General features: G+C 49.3%; 1 protein-coding gene and 1 long non-coding RNA gene across 6 annotated transcripts in view; one reads left to right on the plus strand and one right to left on the minus strand.

Moving 5' to 3' along the window:
* Positions 1-3,128: 3,128 nt before the first annotated feature.
* LOC111818466 lies at positions 3,129-10,193 on the minus strand. Of its 2 annotated transcripts, none has more exons than XR_002822449.1 (3): positions 9,742-10,193; positions 3,367-3,474; positions 3,129-3,215 (listed from the first exon to the last, which is right to left on the minus strand). It is a non-coding gene; the product is annotated as an uncharacterized LOC111818466 (long non-coding RNA). The 2 variants fall into 2 exon arrangements; XR_002822448.1 differs by lacking the exon at positions 9,742-10,193 and adding an exon at positions 9,418-9,536.
* A 108-nt stretch (positions 10,194-10,301) lies between these two features.
* The window catches only part of Capzb (capping actin protein of muscle Z-line beta subunit), a 127,209-nt gene continuing 112,559 nt past the window's right edge, over positions 10,302-24,951 (plus strand). For 2 of the 4 annotated variants that reach the window (XM_004637662.3, XM_004637661.2), the window contains exon 1: positions 10,302-10,497. In XM_004637662.3, the coding sequence (XP_004637719.1) occupies positions 10,495-10,497 (3 nt within the window). In that variant the 5' untranslated portion in view covers positions 10,302-10,494. Of the gene's footprint in view, positions 10,498-11,547; positions 11,653-24,951 lie in introns of those variants that run through there. The other 2 variants (XM_023722531.1, XM_004637660.3) reach the window with 1 other exon arrangement.

Below are 24,951 nucleotides of genomic sequence, written 5' to 3' on the forward strand. Positions count from 1 at the left end.
TGTGCTTGTCAGGGAAGCACTTATTCCACTGAGCCATTGCCCCGGCCCACTCAAGGTGGTTTTTTTGTTTTTTTTTTTTTTTGGTGGAACCGGGGATTGAACTCAGATCCTTGCGTTTGCCAGTCAAGCGCTTATCCTACTGAGCCATCTCCCCAGCCATCAAGGTGGTTTTATATACTATTTATATTCCACATAAATTTTAAAATTGCTTTGTTAATTTCCATAACAAAACTTGCTTTTTTTTTTTTTGTGGCTGGCTCAGCATGGCCTGGGGGGCGGGACTGGCACAGCATGTGGGGCCGGGAATTGGACTGTGGTCCCTGTGCTTGACTCAGCTTGCCTAAATAGGCACTTTTGACTGCTGAGCTATCTTGCTGGCCCCTTGCTGGTATTTTTTGATTTTGATTGTATTGACTTCATAAATCATGTTGGGGACAATGAACATCTTAACATCATTAAATCGTTCAGTCCATAAATAGGGTACGTATATTTATTTAGGTGTTTGCTTTTTTAAAAAAAATCATTTATTTGTTTATTTGGTACAGGGTCTTGTTATGAAGCTCAGACTTGTAGTGATCCTCTTGTCTCAACCTCTCCAGTGCTGGGATTATAGGCAAGCACCATCACGCCATTTCAGGGTCAGCACAGGGCACCAGGGGTTGTTCCGGGACCAGCACAGCATGCGGTACCAGGGAACAAACCAGGGTCCTTGCACTTTCCAGGCAGGTTCTTAGACCACCAAGCTATCTCCCCAGCCCTTAGGTCTTTACTTTCCACTGGCAGCATTTTCTAGTTTTCAGAACACAAAAGGTTTGCATGTCTTTCAATTAACTTCTGAATATATTCTATCTCTTATGTCATTATGATATTTAAGATCCTTCAATTACTCAAGGCTTTGAATTTTTTTTTTTTCCCGGAACCAGGGATTGAACTCAGACCCTTGGCTTGCCAGGGAAGCACTTATTCTACTGAGCCATCTCCCCAACCCCTGAACTTTTTAAAGGGGCAAGATTTCTGTATGTTGCCCAAGCTGGTCCCAAACTCTTCCGCCTCAGAGCTGGGCTTATAGTTGCATATCACAACTGGCCTGCTCTGATCTCGGTATTCCAAACCTCCAAAGGGCTGCTCTCTGGATTCTGCCCTTTACCACTTCAATGTCAATGCTATATCTGGCTGTCATCATTTGGAACATTGCAATGTCCGGTTCCAGTGAGGAATGAGAGTTTGCGAGAAGCTGTGAAGGAGTGAGGTCTGCATCCTGGATGACTGAGCGTGGAGTCTCTGGTTCCCAATTCGATGGGCTTCCTCCGGATTGTACCATGTCTCAGATGCTATGGTAGTGCTTAGTGATGTAACTCATTGTCCCTGTTTCACAGGTAAGCCAGTAAGGCATACAAAGGGCAGGATTTCTGTGAAAACAAAGAGCAGGAGACCTCAAGCCCAGCTTTTGGGTCTTGTCAGAGAAGACCTGGAGCAGCAGGGCTGCTTCTCCGGAGCCCAAGAGGAGAGTCTGCCTGAGAAGCGCTGGGGAGTCCAGCCCAACCCTAGCGGGTGGATGGCTGGCCAGTGTCATGCATGGAACATGAATTCTCCCCAGCGTGCACATAAAACTCCAACAGCTGGCGTGCATGTGAGAGGCCTTTCCACAGATCCGATCAAGACCCCTGCTGACAGACGTGACACAAGCACTCTGGTCCTGCAGAAGGCAGCTGTGAGTTCTCCCAGGTACCCATTAGAAAAGCAAAAACAAACCCCTGAGATGATTGTGTCTAACCTCAGAGGAAAGTACCCTCTTGGCCCTGAAGCCCTGGGCTGTATTAAAAAAAAAAAAAAAAAGTGGATTGCTAGTGGTCTGTCTACTTTCCCTGCTTCTTGTACATGTTTTTCAAGATGCTGAGGGGTGGAAAAAGTTGATCTAAGCTGTCTAGCCGAGGCTGCCTCAATAAACCACAGTTTTTTGTCTCCCAAGAAAATCAGCGCTTTTTTTGTCTGCACTTCATCCTACTTAAGGTTTCAACGACTAGAAATTATTGAGGCCCAAAAGGAGTCTGGTGCAGCCATTTGCATGAGCTTACTCAGAATGCCTGGCATGAGTCTTCTCTTTTCTTCTTCCTTCCTTCCTTTTTCAGCATCTTTCTCCTTCTTTTGGTGAGTACCTTGGCACCCCTATTATCAAGGAGACAGTCCTTTACTTTGCCATTGGGTCCTCATGGCTGTCAGCCCCAGGGTTGGGCTCATGGTTGAGGCCACTGGTACAGAAGCCATGACCACAGGCAAGTGAGATTACCTAAGAGTTCAGCACCAAGTGACAGATAAGAGGATCTTCCCCCAACCCTTGGGTGCTCCACCTCTGAGTGGCCATATAGAAGGGAACGTGTCTGCAGAGAACAGAGCAGGAGCCACCCTAGAGGCAAGGTGAAGGCCAGGAGAGTCCTGAGCTGTCATGGAAGCCATGGAAGAAAGTACCATAAGGAGTAGGAAGCAACTAACAGTGTCAAACGCTATTCTGGAGCCAAGGAGATAGCTCAGTGGTGTAAGCACCTGCCTGGCAAGTGCAAGTTCCTGAGTTCAGTCTACAGTACCATAAAAAAAAAAAAAATAGATAGACCAAATACTATTCTGGAGTCATAAGAGATGAGACTGGAAAAGGTCCAAATGATCTTTGCTTGGGAGGTTATGGTGACCTTGGAGCTATTTCAGGGGAGAGTGAGGACAGAGACAGGGAGGGGCGGGAGAAAACAGACAACTCTTCAGCTGTGAAAGGCAGATGGGGTGTAGGATAGAAGAGGTGTGAGGGTCATATAATTTTTTTAAATGTATTTAGTACAGTGTTTGCAGGGTCTCACTACACAGATTGGACTCATAGTGATCCTCCTGTTTTCATCCTCCCAAGCACTGGGATAACAGGTGCGTGCCACCACACCCAGTCTTAGTCACTGTCTCAGTGTGCTCTGGGTGTGGGCCCAGTGCGGCACACCGCGGATTGAACCCCAGTGCCTGTGCCTGCCTGAGCAGGCGCTTTAGTCCACTGAACTATCTGGCTGGTCCATCAGGTAATTTTTCCTTAAAAAAAAAGCTGAAGGCTGATGGCGTAGCTCAGTAGTAGGGCGGCTACCCAGCACACGAGGCCCTGGGTTCCATCCCCAGCAGCACAAACACACACAAAGGCATGTATGAAACCAGAGTAACCATCTTGTTGAGAGGAGTAGTTGATTCTGAGGAGAGAGCAGATAATCAAACTGTAAAGTTCCCAGAGAACTGAACCCCCTCAAGTCCATCATTTTCCAACTCACTTGATGGACAGTTCCCCTTGGCGCAGAGTTTATTTCAGTCAGTGTTTTCCCAAAAGCACAGGGCCCAACTTACCTGAAAGGCCTAGGGCTAAACCAGTTAATATGGCCAAAGCCATGTTCTGGCTCCAGCCAGTCAGGATCCTTTCCTCTGGACTTGCGGGTGGGAGGGTAAACTCAATGTCTGAAAAATGAAGGTTTAAGTTGCAAAAAAAAAAAAGGGGGGGGGTGTATGCATACCTGGGCTACACCCCAGAAATGACTTTGAAGTCAGTTTAATGATAGGGAAGACAAGATGGCCACAGGGTATTTAGTCCTCCCTTCTGGCATATTTCAGGGTTCTCCCATAGCTCTAAAGCAACACTCAAACATCTAAAACCACTGTGCTAACCTGGGACGACCCCCCTCAATTAAGAAGCAGGCCCAGGCCTGTTCATTGGAGGTGCTTGAGGAGTTAAGCAAACCCCCCGGCCTGCTGGGATAATTGTGAATTTATTAACCAACAATTCCAGATACAGGGACTTCATTGACAAATAAAAGATAGAGACCATGCTGGCCAGCCTTGGGTAATGTCTGCTTTTGTGTGGCCTTTGCCAACAGAAGCCTGTCTGCCTACAGTGGAAGGCTGCTCTTCCGAGGCTCTCAAGTGATGTTAGTATAGGACTCGGGGCTTCCTTTCCACTTGCCTCAACGCAGAAAATACTTCTGGGCATCTGCTTCGTGTAAGTTGCTATGAGCTGGGAAGAAGTAGCATTGGCTTTTGCAGGCACCTATTTCAGTGTGGTCGTTCTGAAAACACTCCTGAGTAAGACAGACCAGAAGTGAGGCTAAATCCACCCAATTATATGTGTGACTTTATGTAAATTATTTTGTTTACACTTCCATTCCTCTTCTGTGAAACAGTAATAGTAAAACGATTGTTGGGGTGGGGAGACAGCTTGGTGGTCTAAGCACCTGCCTGGCAAGTACAAGGATCCTAGTTTGATCCCCAGTACTGTATGCCATGCCAGCCCCAGAAGCCCAGACACACTGGGCCAGCCTCCAAACCAGGCATGGTGGTACATGCCCGTAATCCTAGCACTAGGAAGGCTGAGACAGGATGATTACTATGAGTCTGAACTGTGTAATGAGAGTCTGTATCAAATAAATACATAAATAGTAGAAGGATTGTTGCAGGAATCCATGGAGTACCCGTCTTTTTGTTATCTGCATTTGTTCTGTGTATTCACACGCAAATCCTGTCACTCTGATGCTGTTATCTTCATTCATATACCTTCATGGAACATTTATGTTCTGCATCCAGAAAGTGCACAGCAAGTAATTAAAAGAGGATTCGGGAACGAGAAGGGGTCCCAGAACTAAGCGTTCAGAAAAAGAAGAGAAGCCAGGAATGGTGGCACACTCCTGCAATCTCAGCACTCAGAAGGCGGGGGCAGGAGGACTGCAGTGAGTTTGAGACAATCCTGCATTACACAGGGAGACCCTGTCTTAGAAGAAGAAGAAGGGGCTGGGGAGATGGCTCAGTGGAATAAAGTGCTTCCCTGTCAAGCACAAGGGTCTGAGTTCAATCCCTGGTTCTGGGGGAAAAAAAAAGATAAGAAAAGGACGGGGGCTGGTGAGATGGCTCAGTGGTCTAAAGCACCTACTTAAAAAACAAGTTTAGTAAAGCACAGGGACCGCGGTTCAATCCCCTAGCACCACAAGCCAGCCAGCCCCGCCCCTGGTGGGCTGAGCTGGCGCCACACACACACACACACACACACACACACACAAATTTTTTTAAAAAAACAAAAAAGAAGAGGAGCCATCCAATATGTTCAGAGGAAACACGAAGCCCAGGAGAGAATCATGTTTGGACAGCCAAGGCTGGTGCACAAGTGGGAGGTACAGTCGTCATAGCAGATCCCAGAGGCCAGGGGAAAACCGAAGCTCAAAGTGACCATGAGCTTCTACACTATGGAATTCCCAGACCAGCCTGAGAAGAGTAGTTTATGGGCAGGAACCCACAGGGTTCTGGTGGGTAGGGAAGCAGCAAAGTAGGGAAGGTGGCTAGGAAGAGATGAGGCATCAGGCAGTTTTGTGTTCCTGGGAAATGTTTTGAAGCAGATGGGAGTATTGAGGAGGAAACTGATGACTCAGGAAAGGAGGAACCGGCATGCAGGTGGAGGATCCAGTGCTTCAAGGAACACAAGCCTTCCCTGTAAAAGCAAGGAAGGCTGAGAATTCAGGGAAGGTACAGACATGTTGGGACTTGACAGGGCTTTTGTCAAGAATGAGGCCAGGTTATCTGCCTAAATCGAAGGATGAGCAGAGGATGGGAAGTCTGAGGAGGAAGAAGGTTGAAATATCCTTATTTTAGAATGTGGGAGTTGACTGGCTGAGCGTGGTGGTGCCCATCTGTAATCCCAGCAAATGAGTTTGAGAACTGCATAGCAAACCCCCAAAGACACACATACATGAAGAAGAGGAGGAGGAGGAGGAGTGCAAGAGGAGAAAGAGAAAGTGAGGAGGAAGAGGAGAGGACGACTGCAAGAGAAAGTGAGGAGGAAGAGAGGGGGGAGGAGGAGTGCAAGAGGAAAGTGAGTAGGAAGAGGAGAAAGAGCAGGAGGAGGAGGAGGAAGAGGAGGAGGAGAGAAAAAGAAGAGGAAGAAGGAGGAGAAGGAGGTGGTGGGAGTTGACTATAAAGAAATAGGAACTTAAGGCTGGGGAGATAGCTCAGTGATATAACCACCTGCCTGACAAGCGCAAGGTACTGAGTTTGATCTCCAGTACTGCAAAAGCAAAAGAAAAAAAAATAGGAACTCTGTGTGGTTGTCCATAACTGTAATCCCAGCACTCTGGGAGGATAAGGTGGAGACTCATGAGTTCAGCAAGAAAATGGAGAGAGAGAGAGAGAGAGAGAGAGAGAGAGAGAGAGAGAGAGAGAGAAATTAAGATTGCTAGGCAGGAATGAAGCCTTGTTTGAAATTTGTGGACATCAACTTTAAGTGACAGCAGTCACACTCAATTTTCCAGAAGCATTCAGATGTTTGATGAAGGTAGAAAGTAGGAGAGTAGCCGGGTTTTCTGCGGGCTGGGCAAGTTAGCCAAAAAGGGAGGGGACACAGGGCATGTGGGTGTTTGTGAAGAAGTATAACAATCATTTCTAAGTTGAGTACTTTATTAATGAGTCCTAAGTGAGCCTGAGAAGGAAGACATGAAAACCTGGCAAGGTCAAAGGTTCACAGGTCTGAAGTTGAAGAAATACTTGTGCGTTGACACTAGTAAGGAGGTTAAGATGTTTGCAGGGTACGTGTATGGAGGTCACTCATCAGCCCATGGGAGTGAGTAGATAGTGACAGAGCAATGAAACTCACTTATAGGGAAGAAATCAACAAAGTCACAAGTCAGTAAGATTTCTCATGGATTTTTTTTTCGCAGATCCGGGGATCAAACTCAGGCCCTCGCACTTGCCAGGGAAGTGCTTATTCCACTGAGCCATCTCCCCAGCCATGGATTGTTTATAGATGCTAAAGTCATAAAGGTGAGGGAGGTGAAGGTCAGTGTATGATAGCAAACAGGCATGGCAGGTTGAATGACAGTTGGTTCCTTTTTTTGTAAGAGAAGAGAAATTGTCCTACAAATATTTATGGTGCCTTTCTGTCCACAGTCCCTGCTAGGCACCTGCTCAAGGCAATAGTTGATGGATGTAGGGGTGGGATCTGATCTAAGGCAGCCAACCTGTGGACCGAACAATGACCTGGCCAAGGAACTGTTGTCAATAAAAGATGAACTGAGCTAATTAGATTTGGTCTTGGGAGTCTGAATTATGAAACACTAGAACAGGTCATTGGTTAATAGAAACTGCTGAAGAGAGTCAGAAGGGCAAAGGTCACCGGGATGGCCCCCCATATAAGTTCAAATATTGAGGAAATAAGGTTACAAGCAAGCCAAGGAAGCCAGACAGTAAAGAAAGCTGCAGAGGCAAAAAGGAAGCAGAAATGGAGGCCCTCTGACAGGTGGTGGTTCCTGAACTCTCTTATTACAACCTCTTTTAAAGGTTTCTTTTTATTTCCTCCCCCTCCTTCCCTTTCTTCCTCTTTTTCCTTCTGTAGTAGTGGGGCCTCAATCCCCACTGAGCTACATGCCCAACCTTTTTTAGCAAGGTCTTGCTAAATTACTCAGGCTGGGTTCAAACTTGTGATCCTTCTGCTTCAGATCCCCTCTGTTGAGATTACAGTCGTGCACCACCACTCTTGGCCTTTCAAAGATTTCTGAGCAGGGAAGCAATGTGATCAGTCCTTGGGTTATGACTGAAGGCTGTTCTCAGATTATGGAACATGTTACTCATTGGCCATGTGTTCTTGGGCAATTGACTTGCCCCATTTGTTTCTCAGACCTTTCATCTGTAAAATGGGAATGACAGTACTGTGGAGGATTCAATGAGAAATTACAGATAATGCACTTTGAAAAAGACTTCCTCTATTTCTTATCTTCTTAGCATCAGTGATTTCAGAAAGTTTTCCTTCATGACTACATCCTGTGACTTCCTGGAGGTAACCACCCTTTCTTGGTCCTCTTCTTTGCCCATGGGCCACTCCTTCTGGCTCCTGGCTTGTTCTTCTTAATCTTTTTTATCTCTTCTTTCCATATTCACCTCCCAGTGAACTCATCAAGATGACTTGTGCTTTTCTTTTTCTTTCTTTCTTTCTGGTGGTACCAGGGATTAAACTCAGGACCTTGTGCTTGCCAAGCAGGGGCTTATGCTGCTGAGCCATCTCCCTGGTCCCTGTCTTGTGCTTTTAAAATAGCTTTAAGTAGAATTTTCTAGCCCTGACTCCAGACTTCTACATCTAATTACTTCCCTCACATCTCCAGTAAAGTTTCCAAAAGGCACCTCAAACATAATTTGCCCCAAATGTGTTCTTAACTTTCTCTCTGCCCCAAACTCCCTGCTCCTGCTACAATCTTATCCAGTTCAATGAATAGCAAATCCTTCTGCTGGCAATCATGTGAAAAATCTTAACACCAACCTGAACTCCTTTCTAGTCCTTACCTCCTACCAGCAATACATCAGCAAACACCTAGAATACCATTGCTTCTTGGCCCTTCCAAAGCTATGGCTGTGGTCTAATCCACCTTCATGTCTCAGCTGCCAGATTCCTAATTTTTTTTTTTTTTTTGTATTTTAGGGAAGGGTCTACAGGGTGTTCAGGGTCTCACTACTAGATCAGACTGGTGATCCAACTGTTTATAGCCTCCCAAGAGCTGGGATTACAGGCACAGCACCACCACACCCTGGGGTGGGAGTGGGGGAGGCTGGCAGGGCAGGCCAGGGGATCAAACCCCTGGGCCCTGTACTTGCTTGCAGGCACTTTAATCCACTGAGCTATTTGGCCGGCCCTCAGGTTTCTAATGTTTTGGGGCCCATTAGAAGTGGTCAGTGTTGTTATTTATTTTTCAAATGCCCCATGTCAGAGCTGAACTCTCCGTCCTATTTATTTTCTGGTGGTACTAGGGCTCAAATCCAGGACCAAGGAAGCATCATATCAGTGCTTTTAAAATAAAAATGCCTAGACCTCAGAAACAGCATTCTTTAAAGAGAGAGAGAGAGAGAGAGAGAGAGAGAGAGAGAGAGAGAGAAGAAAGAGATAGCATTTCAAGGCTCTAGTCCCCAGTCCTTTTAGAGCCTAGGTCAGAGCTCATTACAGCTCTTTCTGTTCCTGAGCTGCTTACTTAACCTAGGCTGGCCACACTGGCTTCCTAGCTGTCCATGGACATAGCAGAGTCTGGTCCCTTTGAGGTCTTTGCCCTTGCTGTTCTGTGTGTCTCTCTGTTCTCCACGTGGCCCACTCCCCTCTTCCCTTCCACTGTCTGATGTAATGTTATTTCCTAAGTTAGGCTCTTCTTGACCATGCTTTAAAACACGACCACACTTGGCTAGCTTGCTTACTGCTCCCTCACTCTGATTTTTCTCACCAGCTCTGATCACCTGGAGACTATCTTTGCTTGGTAGCTGATTTTCTCCTGGTAAGTGTCCAAAATCCACACAGCACAGTTGGTATAGTACTTGCCTAGCATGCATGAGGCCGTGTTTAATCCACAGCACCCTCTTCTCACCACCACCACCCATTTTTGCGGTACTTACCTGTATCTTGTATATACATGTGGGCTTTTATTCAACTATGACCTCAGTGGCCTAGTAGTGGGGGTGGCTCATGGAGAGAATTGTCATTTAGGTTGCCGACACTTCATGAGTGACCTGATTTGATTCTAAACAGAGACAGACAGGATTTCTGACGCACTATGTGGAGCTGCAAAGCGTCTTTTAAGCAAAAGAGCTGATTTTCTGCAGCGAAGGTGAAAGTACGCACAACTACTAGTATTTATTGACCCCAATGTTCTACGCGCTTTACATGTGTCAACCTCATAACTATTTTAGTAGCGATCAGGACAGGGATCTTTACGTCACCTGTCATCTTTTGGAGCCTAAAACGAGGCCTGGTGTTCAATAAAAGGTGTGGGCCTGGCTCCTGAATCCCGCAGACCAGATGCAGCTCAGGTTCAGAGACGTGCTCCAAGTCCCTCCGTGTAACAGGCAGCAACTCTAGGGTTCCAAGTCAGGTTCCGCTCGCAGCGCGCGCTCTCTGGGCTGGGCTGGGCTTGGCTGGGCCGGCCCGCGGTAGGCACCAGTTCCGGGTCCCCGCCGGCGTCAGCGCTTGCACCGGGTGGGGCTGGGAGGGGACGGTGCCTCCCAGCCCCAGAGCCTTCCGCATCCCTGCCCCGCAGCCCTTGCGTCGAGGGCGCACAGTCCCTCTGCCAGCCCCGCTCTGCAGCTACGGGACCGAAGCTCGGTGTCAGACAGCACGTCGGTTCCCACGCCCGGGCAGTCCCGGGACCCCAGCCCCACACCCCGAGCTCCCGCAGCCGCTCCCGCCCCGCATCGCCCCGCCCCACGCCCCCGTCGGCGCTCCGCCCCGCGCGCCGCGCTCCATACTTGGCGATCGCCGCGGCCCCGCGCGCTCATTGGCCGGGAGCTGGCGGCGTGGGGGGCGGGCCGGGGCCGGCCGGGGCGGGGAAGGAAGGTGGCGGCGGCCCGGCGCGGGGGGAGGGGGGCGCTGACCCGGATGTTCACTCCTGGGCACCCGGGGAAGTGGAAGCGCCGGGCCCTGCTGCGGGGGGGACAGTCACAGACGCCGGGACTGGGACCGCCGCCGCCGCCACCATGGTAAAGGCCCTACGGCCCCGGCCCGGCGGCCCCGCCGGAGCTCGCGTCCCTCTCCCCGCGCAGACCCCAGGCCCGGGCAGGGTGGTTTCGCGGTGGGGGAGGGGCGGGGTCCGGGACCGTAGGTAGACACCGTCCCTCCCGCCCTGGCCCGGGCCGCGGCTGGCCGGGGTGGCCGGTGCCTGCCTCCTCTCCCGGCCCCCGCCCTTGGCTACGGCTGGAGCCCTACTGTCCTCTTCTTCCGTGTGCAGGCTGCTTTCCCCCGCAGCCCAGGCCAGGCACCCCCTCCGGTGACCCCGGTGTGGTCCCCTGCATCTGTCTGTGGCCAGGGAATGTCCCCTTCCCCTGTCCCCGCGGCCCAGGCTAGGCCGTCGTTTCTCCTGCCATGGCCCGGGCTAGGCCCCCCAGCCCCCAGACTCGTCCCTTCCCCGCCGCCTCAGCCTAGACTCCCGACACTTCAGTGGGAGCTTAGGTCTGTTTCTCCTCCACCGGTGAATCTTCTCTTCACTCCGTGGTCCTGCGTGTGGACCGCATCTCCTCCGCGGTGGCCCCTGCCTGTGCCTCCCTGCCCCCTTCCTCGCAGGAACCTGTTCCCCTGACTTCACTCTCAGCGTAGCCTGCGCCAGCCCCGCTCCGTCGTCCCTGTCCCAGCCCTCTCAGTGTCCCCTGCCCCCTGCCCCCTGCCCCCTGCCCCGTCCTCTACCCAGGTGCCTCTTCATCTGTACCTGGGGCGCGCCTTCTGGGCATCCCGTGGGAGGCGAGAGAGCGATCCAGTCCGACTGGGGGGTGGCCTAGTGCTGGGTGGAGGGTTACCAATTCTAGGAGAGGACGAAGAAGGAAAGGGCAGGCGTCTGAGTGCCCTGAAGGGTGCCCCAGGCCCTTCCCGCGGCGCCGCCCCGTACAATCTCAGGGCACGTCATTGGCATGCCCGGGTCTGAGCGGGACAGCGGGGTGAGCATGGGGGAGCAGACCAGTCAGAGGTGAGCGCACAATCGCGCTTGTGAAGCAGCAGGCCTGGTGTGGTGGAGGTGGGCACCAGGCTCAGAGCCCCACATACGGCCGGACACGATGCACCCAAGCAGGCGCAGCCTCCCTTTCCCCCTAAACTGTCAGCTGGTGAGGGTTGGAACTGCTGATTATGGAGGTGCGTCGGATCAGGTGAGAGAAACTCCAAGACTGAGCAAGCTCCACTCCGTGTTTGTTTTGGGAATGAAGGCAGGAGCCCGATTTTCACACAGGCCCTCACACTTGAGCCTGCCCTCCATCCCCTTTGGAGTCCTTCTCGGGGCAGACCGGTTGGAAGGGCCTGGGACTTCTGCTTCACTTGGTTTAGGAAGTCTAGATGAGTGGACTGTCGAGCCATCCACCTGGAGCCGTCCACCTGCTGCATCCCGGCCCGTGTGGGTCCCTGTATCCATGCAGCCATATGATTGCCCCGGATACGCCCCCCAAAGGTGTTTGAGAATTCTGGTTCCTTATATTGCTATTGAATTAAGGAGACTAATTCAGATTGGCTGGGTTTTTTGCTTGATGTCTTCCTTTATATGCATTGAAAACATGGGAGATGTCACTGTTGCGCTGTTGCAATTGACTGAAAACTCACAAAGATGGGCCTTGCCCGCAGCCTGCGTGGAGAAGGACTTCTTCAGCATAATTGTAGGGAAGACTGTAAAAGCGCAGTAAAGTTTTCCAGGTGTGCTCTCAGGGCAAGAGCAGGGGTGGATGGGTGGAGTGGCTTGGTGGGGCTGCTCCCTGCAGCGTATCAGGTAGGGAGGGGCTGTTCTCCAGACTTAATGGAAAGTGCTGCTGCTGACTCAAGAAGCACATAGGTCACATGAAGTGTCTTAGGAATCCTGTACATGGCTCTTCCTCGGACAGTCTGAAAAGACTGGGTGGGGTGGCGAAGGGTGTACTATCCACGGGACACTGCTTCGTCTGCTTGAGCTCATTTAACCCACACAGAATCTTCAGGGGTGTTTGCTGTCCCCATTTTACAGGCTTAGGAGGGGGTGTAACTTATTCGCAATCTTGCTCAATCAGTGAAAGAGCCATAGTTGATCCGTGGATGTACATCTGGCAGGTTAACCTGCCCATTGTTCGTGCTGCCTGTGTCAGGAGATATAACAGCAGTGCTTAGGAGAGATAATAACGGGCCATGCAGCCTTCCTGGGAGGGGAGCAACAGCACTTCTGCTCTACTGGTTGTGTGCTGGAATTTTGCGTAGAAAATCCTTCTCAGTAGTGCAACCTTATTAGAGGGATGCGGGCTCTTTTGAGGCAAGGGGATTTCTGTTTTTTCTGTGGCTGTTTCCCTGGCGCCTAAAACAGCATCTGACACTGAAAGAAATGACAGGAAGGGCCCAGTGCACTGTCGCACACCTCTGATCTCAGCTACTTAGGAGGCTGAAGCAGGAGGATTTGGAGTTTGAGGCCAGCCAAGGTAACATATCCGAACCCTTACCTCCAAAAGACTACAAACAGGTGAATGCTGTCTTTTGAGATGTGTCTATTCCTATGAAGTTAACTACTTGGATTTGGTATTTATTCTCTTGATAACTTGTTCTTGTTGTCTCCTAGGCTCATAAGTAGTTTCTGTTTATTGTCAAACTTTTTACTTGAATAATCTGATAAGCCAGTGTACATAAGTTCGGAAAAGTTGGGGCTGCATCATAGGCAGATTAATTTAGACCACCATGGTTTTTAATTTTCAGTAGGCCTGATGCTAGAGAAACAGCTACATCTTAGTATTCCATTGAAGGAGATAAGGGTTTGCTTTGACTTTGGAGGAATGCTGTGGGTTCTGTAGGTACTAGTTCCGCCTTTCCACTTAAGAATGCATAGGCAAATAGCATTTATTTGCATTACTTTATCAGCTAATAATCTTACCATCCCTCAGTGCTTTATAACTTTAGAACACTTTTCCTAACACAGCTCTGGCTTCTAATTTAGGAATAATTATTCTGAGAGTTAGAATTGTAGTGCTTGATGGTGGGGCTGTAGCAGGGAAGGAGCCAGGGAGGCCTCCTTAGGCAGCTCCCAGATGGTTTTGTCTAACAGGAGCTGATAGGAAAAGTCCCTCATGTTGCAAGGGAAAGCAGTAGAGTTGGTACTGAAGTGTCTTAGCCATCTCTTATTGAGGATAGGACACATAGTTTGACTCACTATATATATATATATATATATATATATATATCATATAATCCAGCTGACCTCTTTGGTGTACTGCTTGCAAAAAGTAGGCAATAATCAATACTTGGAAACTGAGGAGATGATAAGCCTTGCCGTTGAAAGCTGATCTTCCTATTTATAACTCAGTAGGAAGTCCTTTTCCTTTCCATTCCATGGAGGAGCGAAAATAACCCACTGTACACGGCACTGGTACCTGGCTCTTCACAATCCTCCCCCACCTAGCCAAGTACAGAGACATGCCAGCGAGTGACTGCAGTGATAGGATACCGTGACTTCAGTATGTGTGTGCCTTTTTTTTTTTTTTTTTTTTTTTGGCGGAACCAGGGATTTGAACTCAGACCCTTGCACTTGCCAGTCAAGCGCTTATTCTACTGAGCCATCTCCCCGGCCCCAGTCTGTGTGTGCTAAGTGCTTATTCTGAGGTGCTTATGTGGATACGGGGCAAGACAGACAAGGGTGTGTGCACTGACAATGTCCGTTGTTAGGGGGTGGGCCCATCACTCTGACCTACAGTTTAAGGGGGAAAAGCTTCATTGAGTATAACTGCAAGTGCATGAGCATGAGCTATGGCATGAGGCTGAAGAGAAAGTTGGGGCTGTGCTGGGCTCCACGCCCAGGCCTCTTGGGGTGTCTGCTCTCCCATCTGCCAGTGCAGTGCAAGTGAGTTCCAAATGTTTGCAATCTGTTCCTCCACACACCTGGTGCACTCTCCCACTGGGAGTGCAGCCTCCTGGTGCTGCGGGAGTCCAGCCCTTCATCCTGGGTCCCTGCCACTGAGGGGCGAGGGCCCCTGTGATCCAGAAACAGGACTTAGGTTTCTGCTCAGCCCCTGTGGTACTTAACAGGGAGCCCAAAGCTGAGGTCCAGTGACAGCGTGACTCTTCTGTGGGACCCACTTGATCAGAAACTGAGCGGCAGGGCCTGTAAGCGCAGGATCTTGTCCCATTTCTCCTTGCCGCAGATTCTTCCAGTGAGGATAGGGTGGGAAGCCAGATAATGCCATTGCAAAGTCACCCTTCTTGGGACCAGAGCAGTGCCATTCCCAGAGCTTGGCTTGTGTAGGTTAATATTTCAGTGTTAGGAGATGGGAGACTTAACTTTTTGGGGGGAGGGGAGCCTTCTGCATGGTAAAGGAGTGCTCTTCCACTGGACTCCGTGCTTAGCCATTTTTATTTTCATTTGACAGTCTAGCTGAGTTGCCTAGGCTGGCCTCATATTTGTAGTCCTGCTTCAGCCTCCCAAACAACTGGGATTATAGGTGTGTGCCCCTGCACCTACTTGAGAGTTAACATTTATGGGTGACTAGCCCTGTACCACACAGTCTGCTAGAAGCTTTAGCTCATTGAGTTGCCCTTGCTGTAGAACCCATTGAGCAAGGTGCTGGCTTAGGCAGGCGGCAGCATAGTATATCGGTGGTGAATCTTTGAGAGACCAAGTGCCCAGACTGCAACCCAAAAGTCATTTATTTATCACAAAGTGCCAACATTGCAATTAAACCTGAATACTACAGAGGTTTTAGTTTAGTAAAAGCCATGCATGTGCCTGGTTCACGTGCAACAGAGAGGGCTCAGTGTTTCCACTCTGGTACCCGTACCATGGGTTCATAGGTTCATCACCATTGGTAGAAGTCAGAAGTGTACTGCCTGAGAAGAACCATAGTACCTCCCATAAGAAGAGTAAAATGAGATAGTATATGAAATAATGTTTGTTTGGTGCTTCAAATGTTATCTAGCACATAACTGTATAAACATTAGCCATTACTATCACTGTTTTATAGATGAGGTATGAAGAGGTACGTTTAGTTCCTGTGAAGCTGCTAGAGGAATTGTGTTTCCTGATTCCAGAGTCAGACCCTTTTTCCCTGCTTGTAATTGCCTGCTGATGGATGCTTTAAAGCTCTCTCTGAGCCAGGCTCTTGTCATTCTGGTTGCCTTGTCTGTGCTGCTGGACCCTGTTTCGAGTGTGCGTGTGTGGCGGAGGGGGGGGAGGTGGTCCTTGTGCTCTTCCTGGTTGGGAAGAAAGGACAGGACTGGGGATAGCACACGAGCTCTACCAGAACATGGGCCTCGTGCGCTGCATCTTGTGCTGGCCCCTCTGGTACCCAGCGAGTACTTTAGAAATAGTAGGTGAAGGAGTGGTGGGAGCTGGGGGCAGCTGTGTAGTGAGGCACGGCCGGCTTGGATCCTGTCTGATGCTCAGTATGTGGCCTAAGTGAGGATCCTGTCTACCTTACCCTCAGCCCTTGATCTGCAGGGTAAGGAGAACATTTTATAGGGGTCCTAGGAAAAATAAATGAAGTTTTTAATGTACTTACTCTGGAGCCTGGCACACACTGGCTGGTAGCTGTGGTCATTATTTGCCTTATTCTGTATATTGCAGGATAAGAGTCTAATGCAGTGTCCAACAGGAAAATAGGCAAGATGCATCTAAAACTTCTAAGTGCAGTAGGAAATAGTAGTGCTGGAAAAGACTTTCTTTTTGTTGCTGTTTTTTTGATAGAAGGTCTCACTGTGTGTCTAATCCAGGTTGGCCTGGAATTTACCATGTAGCCTCAAACTCGCAGTGCCTCAGTCTCCCAAGTGCTAGGATTACAGGTGTGCACCACCACACCCAGCTGGGAAGAGACTCAGGAAGGACCACATGTGTCCAGGTGTGGTTAGTGTTCCATTTCCTGTAGCAAGTCCTGCACATACTCCAGGCCACAGCCAGCTTGGGAAGACTTTGCCCAGGCAAAGAAGGCAGGGTGGGGCACCAGCTCCACCAAAGCTAAGGTCGGGGATGTGAGCGGCATGTGAGTGTGAGAACCAAGGAATGGATGAGAGGGTGAGCTGCAGGACACCTCAGTTGCTAAGCTAAGGAGTTTGCATTTGATCTGGGACAGTGCGGAGCCAGTGACATTTTTGACAGGGCAGGTAGAAATTTGAGGAGGCTGGCAGAATGGAGGTATTTTAGAAAGAGTCCTTTGGCTGTGGTGTACAAGAAGGACTGGGAAGATGACAGGGACAGGCCCGGGAGGGAGGTGGGGCAGGCAGGGCTCAGTAGGTATCAGCCTGAGAGGTTGAGGGCCCGGGCTGCTGTACATCTGTGAGTGTGGAAAGGAAGATAAAGAGGAAGCCGAGTGAGATGTAGAGATTCACCACCTCTGAGCTGAGGGGACGCTTCTGTCCCCGGAGGTCCCCTGTGCAGGCCTTCTGATTGGACCTCGTATCCTTGACACACAGCTATCTCTGGTCAGTTTATATCCTAGGAAGTCTGCAAAGCCTTGATATCCTATTAACACCGAACAAAGATGTCAGCATGGTTATCCCGGGGATCAGCCAGCCAGCCGGCTCACATCTGCCGGTGCCACCCCGTCCAGCCCATTGTGCACAGCAAAGCGCCTTGCTTGTTCGGGCTGCTGAGGGAGCGCCCAGTGTGGAGGCTGTGCGGGGCATTAGGAGAGCAGCAGCAGCTGGTTTACCGACTGCTTTTCAATGCCCCATGTAGCCGTGTGGAGGAAGGAACTGAGGCCTACCTAAGCAGTCCTGGTGCCAGGCTCAGCTGCCTCCGGGGCTGATTTCAAGTCACCCCTTCTGGGGACATGTGTTGAGTAGTCAGGTAGCCCTACTAAACACTTGGGTCTGAGTCTTAGAGTGGAGAAAGCAGCACATCCAAGCCACCTATCCTGGACTGCAGGGCTGAGTGCAGAGCCAGGGTGGTGACACATCAGGCATGCAGCTGGGCCTATGCTCACCTCTTGACCGTGCTTCCACCTTTCCTGCTGTCTCAGGAAAACTGAAAAGGAGCTCTCACCTGCAACGATCAGTTTGCACTGCTCTAGTCCTGTGTCTTCCAAGGCAGTGGCCCAGCTGGTTACCATTCACCTGAGGCATTGGGGTGGTTGTGAGTCAAGTGAGCTTATGGGTTGGAGGAGTAGACGTGCCTGGCACAGCCTCAGTGCGAGAGGAGTGTTGGCTGTTACCATCGTGGTTCTTTTATTAACCTGGGTGGTTGACATCTGATGTTTCATTTAACTTCCCACCAGCCTGGCAGGCACGTACTGGCCCCTTCTTCTGAGACCCCCTAGAGGTGGAATCACTGGCTCAGGATGGCAGCGTTAGGGGTCAGTCTGGTTAAACTGCACACTGGTGAAAACTTGTGGCCTGGCCAGGTGTTTTGTGGTCTCAGGGTTCTTTTACAGCACAGACTGCAGGCACTTGTCACCTCTAGCTCAGCCCCTGAATATCTGCTTCAAGTGCTCTGCAATGCTGCTGCTGCTTGTGCTGGACTCACAGGACCCTTCTGTGTTAGAATCTGTTTTGAAATCGTTATCTGATTTAACAGTACTGGTCTTATAAGAAGATTTGGCATTCCACTTACCAAGAGAAATATCTTCAACTTAAAATACAACCCACAGGCTGGGGAGATAGTTTGGTGGTCTAAATGCCTGCCTGGCAAGTACAGGGACCCAGTTCTATCCCTGGTACCACATGCTGTGCTGGCCTCATGCCCCACCAGCCACTATGTCTGGGCATGGTGGTGCACACCAATAATCTCAGCACTGGGGAGGCTGAGACAGGAGGATCACTAGGAGCCCGAGCTGCATAGCGAGACCCTGTACCAAATAAATAAGTAAATAAATGATTAAAAAATACAGCCCATGCATTGCTAGGAAATGTATCCTTAGGTAATTTCATTGATATGCAAGCTTCATGGAATATATCTAGCTAAGGAATTTGCATTTGATTTGGGACAGTGTGGAGCCAGTGACATTTTTGACAGGGCAGGTGGTACAATATTATGGGACCACCATGGCATATGCAGTCTGACCTTGACAAAATGTTAACTGGCAGATAAAATTAAAAAGATGCTTTTGCCTGTACCCTTTCTGCTGGGGTAGATGAATAGCAAGCAGCTTTTGGTTAGAACTGAGCCAGTCACATTTCCTGGTAGTACCAAATGCCGTTTCTCCCTCTCGGTTGTACTGTGAGTGCCAGAGAGAGTTCAGGGTTGGCTTGCTTCTGCCCTGATAGGCCATCTCTAGTTTCATATGTGCAGCTTCCTGCTTAGCAGCAGTTTCATGCTCAGAAGTGGGGAGGAAGAGCTTTTATCCAACACACCCTCAGATGAAAAGTTTATACGTTGGTCATACTGGGGGAGCCACTCTGGAGTTGCAGCTATGGCTCTTCTCTGGATTTATCAGTCCTTTGCTTTTCTTCTGACTGCCTGGTGGCCAAGCTTGGGATCTGGTTGCTCTATTTCAGATTTTCATCAGGAACTGTCCTTGCTTTCTCTGTGTGCACCGTATAGACCGCCTGTCCTGAAGTCTCCTCCAAACTCGGAGTCTACAGACCCCTGGTTGTCCCGAGGTTTGAGACTTCTGACGGATCTTGAGGAGAGCGTGACTGTGGGGAGCTAGAGGTTGCCCTGTAACAGCTGCACTCCTTCCAGGGATGAGCACATGGTCGGTGCTGGGGTCTCCACTGCTGACAGCCATGGCCCCCTCCGCCTTCTGCTTGAGCATCCTGCAGACATTATCTCTCACTCTCAACCACAGCCCTGGGAGGCCTGTTTCCTCCTTTGTAGATAAGGAGACCAGAATTCAAAAAGGGCAGTAACTTACCCAGGGGCCTAGCTAGGTACAGTGGTGGCAGTTGCCTTGGTGGGCCAGCCCAGCCCCGTTTAAAAGCTCATGCTGATTGAATCCTGCTTGTAAGGATGAGAAAATTGAGGCTGAGGGGTTCCACTCGAGGCCCAGCCACAGTGACTGAGGTGATCTGGGTCCGTTTCAGAAGTGTTTCTGGTTCAGGATGTTGTTGAGATGAAAGTGGTGGGAGCTTTGTGAACTGTAAGGCTGATTTTGGAAAGACACCTGCCACTGGTGGAAGTGCTGCCTGGGTCAGGCAGGTGGTGTGGTGTCCCCCAGACGGAGTTGTGCAGGAATGCTGGCAGCCTTGTATTGGTTGACAGAGCCTTCCAGGGTTCCTTTGACTTCCCTGTGAAGCCTAACCCAGCCTTGGGCACCTCGCATACCTGGTGTAATAAGCTGCAGGACTTCTAAAAGGAAAGAGGACTGAATATTTAGGAGCAGATTGAATTTGTTACTTGCCGGGTAATTTTATTGCTTGTTCTTAGGAGGGAAGTTGAGTGATTAATCCCTGCCCAGAGTTGTCATTGCGGTGAAGATGTTCTGCTGTCCTTGGCACACAGCAGGGCTCCAGAGGTGTTTTGAATGACTGAATGCCTCATAGGTCCTTGATGAAAGCCTGCTCCCTTAGTTACACTGACTATGCAGAATTGCCATTTTTCTAGGTCATAATGATTGGGTATCACAGGCTACATGTCTGTAATCCTAGCAGTCTGGGAGGCTGAGGCAGGAAGATCGCAAGTTTGAGCCCAGCCTGTGCAGTTCAGTAACTTGATGAGAAACACTATCTCAAAATTTATAAAAGAAAGAAAAAGGCTGCAGGGGCCAGGGATTTATGTCATTGGTATGGTGCCTGTGGGCAAGCACCAAGTCCTGACTTTGGTTCCTAGTACTTAACCCCCTGCCCCCCCCAAAAAAAAAAAGAAAGAAGAGGCTGGGGATGTAGCTCAATGCAAAGGCCCTGAGTAAAAATCAACAAACAAGCCCAGTCTAAATGACTAAATGCTGGGGTAGGGTGATTCTAGTCTGAGACCATAGCAGTGTCCAGATCTGGCCTGAGACTCTAGCTCTCTGCTAGCTGGTTCTTTCACAAGGCCAAGCTAGTCATTGGTGTCAGGCTCATAGTTAGGAATGGAAGAGCTGAGCAGGGTCTGCTCCTGTGATCAAGACCATGCACTCGTGGGCCAGGGAGATAGCTCAGTGGAATAAGTGCTTGCTTGGCAAGCGCAGGGTCCTGAGTTCAATCCCTGGTTCAATCCCCGGTACCACCGAAAAAAAAAGACCATGCACTCTTAGCTGTGTGTGACCTTCCTGCATTAGGGACTGGTGGTGCTGGCCTAGTGAGTCTGCCTGTGCTGGGACAGCGCTGTAATAGGGCCTAAGGGCTCTGAAGGCTCCCCTAGGCGGCAGGTACTGAGCACGTGACCTAAAGTCATGAGGCCAGCAGCCCTTGGAGTTTCCCTGTGATTCCCAGTCGGGCTGTGAAAGGCAGGTGCCAGAACCAACAGGCCTGGAGGCAGTTTCTTTCACTTTCTCTGTTCATAGAGAAGTCAGAGTAAAAGTAACTGTTTCTGATGGAGGCTGATTCCTTCGTAGAGTGCTTGCCTGGCATTGCTACGATGGGGTTTGATCCCCAGCACTACAGGTATTAGTGCATGCACGAGCACACGCGTGCACACACATGCACACACACACAGAGATATTCCTCATGGTCTGATTGTACAGGTGAATCCATTATGTGAAGCCGTGCACATGGCAGTATTAATTATTATTAACATTGATAGTGCTGGTATTATCTGCAGCATGTTCTTAGAGCTGAAAGGAACTCCTCTTGTGGACACTCCCTGGCCGTGGACTGGAGGGAGTTTGCATTTGGTGTCTGCGCTGGATCTGGATCTCCCAGAAGTGGGCTGCAAACATTACTGTTCTAGGCCTGAGAAGCTGGATCCGCCCCCCTGAGCAAGCTGCTGGGGGCGGGGCTTTGGTTCCAGGTGATAATACAAGCTACTTTTATGGAAAATGGCTTAATTACTTTTCCCTCCAAGTACACGAGGCCACTCTTGGGGTGCCAATGACATTTGGTGCCCAGAGCCTTCAAGGGAATGAAGGCATGACACTTTCTTTCCTGAGGGTTGTGGGTTTTCGAAGGTCCTCTCTGCTTCCACTAAACCATGTTGCATTTGTAAACTGTCAACAGATTTATGAGACTTTCTGGCCTCAGGGGTTTACCTTTTTATTTGGAGAGCATATGTTTGATTTTAAGTATTAGGGTTTAGGTGCAGAAGAAGGAGATGAGATTTTATTTCCCAGGAAAATGGGAAATAAAATAGCGCTTCGTGGAAGGCAGGCCTGAGCAGGAGCGTGGGACGGGTCTCCCAGAGCTGCAGCCCCAAGGCTGCTCGCAAACTGCGCGCTCTTGGACCCATGAATTCATGTCTGAGCCTCAGCGTCCTGATGAGTGAAATGAGCACGTCTCCCTTCCCAGGTAGTCAAGAGGAGTAAATAATAATAACGCGTGTGAAGTGTCTACTGTGGCGCTGGGGGCTTGTTATCTGTAGAAACTTCTCTTGCCACACAAATCAGCGCTGTCAGATGATGTTTACAAATCCCAGGACCAAGGCGCAGATTAAGGGGAGGCTGTGGCTTCCAGGTTTGGCGTGTTTGCCCTTGGGCCATTCCCTGCGCCAAGCAGGCCTTCGCACGTCGCTGGCAGCTTCATCATGCAAGGGCACTCGGGCTGAGCCAGCCTCTATGTAATGAACATGAGAGACTCCTCATGTGATCACAGCCCCAGCCTTGTGGTACCCGTTTTGCACATGTGGAAGGGGAGGCATGAGGAATTACAAGGTGGCGTGTACCGGGTCACACAGCTAGGAAGGGGCAGACGTGGCCTTCAAAACCAATGCCTTCTGATTCCAAAATACAGCCATCATGCACTCTGATGACTAGTCCGGGTGTCATTTTCACGTACAGAGGAAGGTGCTTTGTGTTAATGATTGTGACAGTGGCTTCTTGTTGTTTTACACTTTAGCTAAAAAGGAGTATTTGGCTTTCCCTGGTTTTGCTTTGATAACTTGGCATACACCCTATTAAAATTTTAACTATATGGGTAGTTTCTGTTGACGCTCTTTCAGTTGTATCTTTTATTTCTTTCATTTATTTATTTATTTTATGTATTTAAGACAGAGTCTACAGGGTCTCACTACGTAGATGGGATTCATAGTGATTCTCCTGTTTTCAGCCTCCCAGGTGCTGGGATTACAGGCATGTGCCAGCACACCCATTCTCAATCTTGGACTCAGCATGCCTGGCACGGCACGCTGGGAATCAAACCCCAGCCACTGCGCTCTGCTTAAGCAGGCACTTTAGTCTGCTGAGCTTTCTGGCCGGCCCATACCTTTCATTTCTTAATTGGCATAAAATCAAACATGTTGATGGAGTACCTTGAGATATTTTGGTATGTTTTTACACTGTGTAATAATGTTCACATCAGTGTAAACTTAGGTATTCAGGCATTTATCATTTCTTAATGGTGAAATTAGCTCTTATGAAATACACTACACATTATCTGTAGCCACGCTCTTATACAGTAGAACACCAGAGCTCGTTTCTCCTACACAGCTATCTTAGTCCCCACTGATCAGCCTTTCCTAGCCCTCCTTCCCCACTGGAACCCATAAATGCAGGAGAATTAGTGTGCAGTAGTTGCAGTTCATCATGTAAAAAGGAGCCTCCTCTTCCATATCGTAACTTCTTACATGTAGTGAGGGCCGGGAGCCATCTTTGAGACCCCAAGTACAGAAAGCCTTTCCGTCCCTTAGTTTCTCTTCTCAGAGCCCAGCCAGGAATAGTAGCTGTCGATCAGTGACCACGGTGGCATTCAGATTCAGGACTAACTTATTCCATGCCCTGCCTGGCCGTGTCAGACTTGCCAGCAGGGAGCAGGTTATTAGCTCATACCCAGGGTTTGAAGTTACCCAGAAGCACAGAAAGAGGCTGTGGATAAAAACACCTGCCCACAAGTGGGTGGGATCCCAGGGCTGCAGTTGGTAACAGCCTCTGTTACCAAAGAATTAATAGGTCCTGTTGCTGCATTTCCTTAACCACCACAATTCATCATTCCTTCCTTTAAATAACTTCCTCCAGTGATGTTTATTTTGCTAGCGAAAATTCTCTTGTCCTCTTCCCTAGCTTAAAGCTGGCTTTCTGGGTGTTTTCTTTTTATGTTTTTGAGCTTTTTGAATTCCAGTTAAAGAGCACACAGAAACATCCTGGGAATTTCCCCCAGGGTCTTGCTGGTGCTTGGACTCCACCTCATCAGTTTGGTGCATGTTGATTGGTGAGGAAGCTTCTCTTGCAATCACAGGGAGAACTGGTTGTCATGACCCTGACCGAGGAAGCCCTCACCACTTGTGACTGACAGAGTGTAGACTCACAGGACGATGCCATGTTGCAGTCTCTCATCCTGCATTTTATTGTTAGCATTTATTAGGCCCTCAAAGTTAAGAAGGCTAAGTATGCCTACTACTTCCGATTTGGAATCTGGGGTTTGAGGCATGTGCATCATCCTGCTTTGTTCCCAGAATCTCCGTTGCGTATGGGATCCTATGAATGTCGAACTTCATGGAAATTAAAATCTCTATAAATTTAGAATTTATGGCTGTAAGTGGCGAAACCAGGAGTGGCAAACCCAACTGCTCTGATGTTCAAACCTTGCCCTTAATCTCTGCTGTGTTACTGAGTTTTGCCGCTCACATGGAAGGGGAGGGCCTGCCCAAGGACCCATCATAACCACTAGAGCTGCTAGCATCAGGCTCTGTGTCTAATCTTTTAGAATCTGAATTCTATACTCTTGAGTCATGTTTTCTATTGTGTAAACTTAGTCTTGTTTATTTTTTGAGTCAGGCTCTTACTGTGTAGTTGAGGCTGGCCTTGAACTCATGGTGATCCTCATGCCTCTGCCTCCCAGGGGCTGGGGTTATGGCATATGCTACCACGCCCAGCAGCTTAACCCCATTTGGCAGCTCATCTTTGAACATGTTTCTTTGGTTTTAAAGCATGGGAAGACTACATTTTCAATGTGGCATTGTGAGAGATCTTTGTGGTAGTTGAATTAACCAGCCCAGAATGCTAATGGCTGAATTAAAGAAAGTTCAGACCCAAAGCTCAGGTCCCTTTGTCCTGTAGCTCCTCATTTGTTACAGGGTACCTGGAGACAGTGGATGTCCAACAGTGGGTTGGACATGCACAGAATGCCATGCAACCATTAAGGTATGGAATGTAGAGATTATGTGGTATGAAAAATGTTTGTGATTGTGTTGGGTAAAGAAAAGTCTATGCTATATGAAAAGTACATGTTAAGAATACGCATCTTATGGGCTGCCGTGGGAACTAAATAAGTGAACAGTTTGTAAGGCCCTTACTGTACTGTCAGTTGTAGTGGATATGTGTTCCCCTCTGCTTTTCCTTTCATGAGTCCCTTTCTTAGGATGAGTCTTCAGGAGTAAGCTTATGGGGCTACAGAGAAGGAACATTTTTCTCTTCACACATTCATCTTGGCCACTTTACCTTTAAGCGCTCTCTGAGCAGCCTCTGTCACCCTGCTGCCCTCCTGAGCAGGTTTGGCAGACCTCATCCCTCTGC

The sequence above is a fragment of the Octodon degus genome, unplaced genomic scaffold (assembly GCF_000260255.1).
Source record: "Octodon degus isolate 3935 unplaced genomic scaffold, OctDeg1.0 scaffold00092, whole genome shotgun sequence".
NCBI classification, from domain to species: Eukaryota; Metazoa; Chordata; class Mammalia; order Rodentia; family Octodontidae; genus Octodon; species Octodon degus.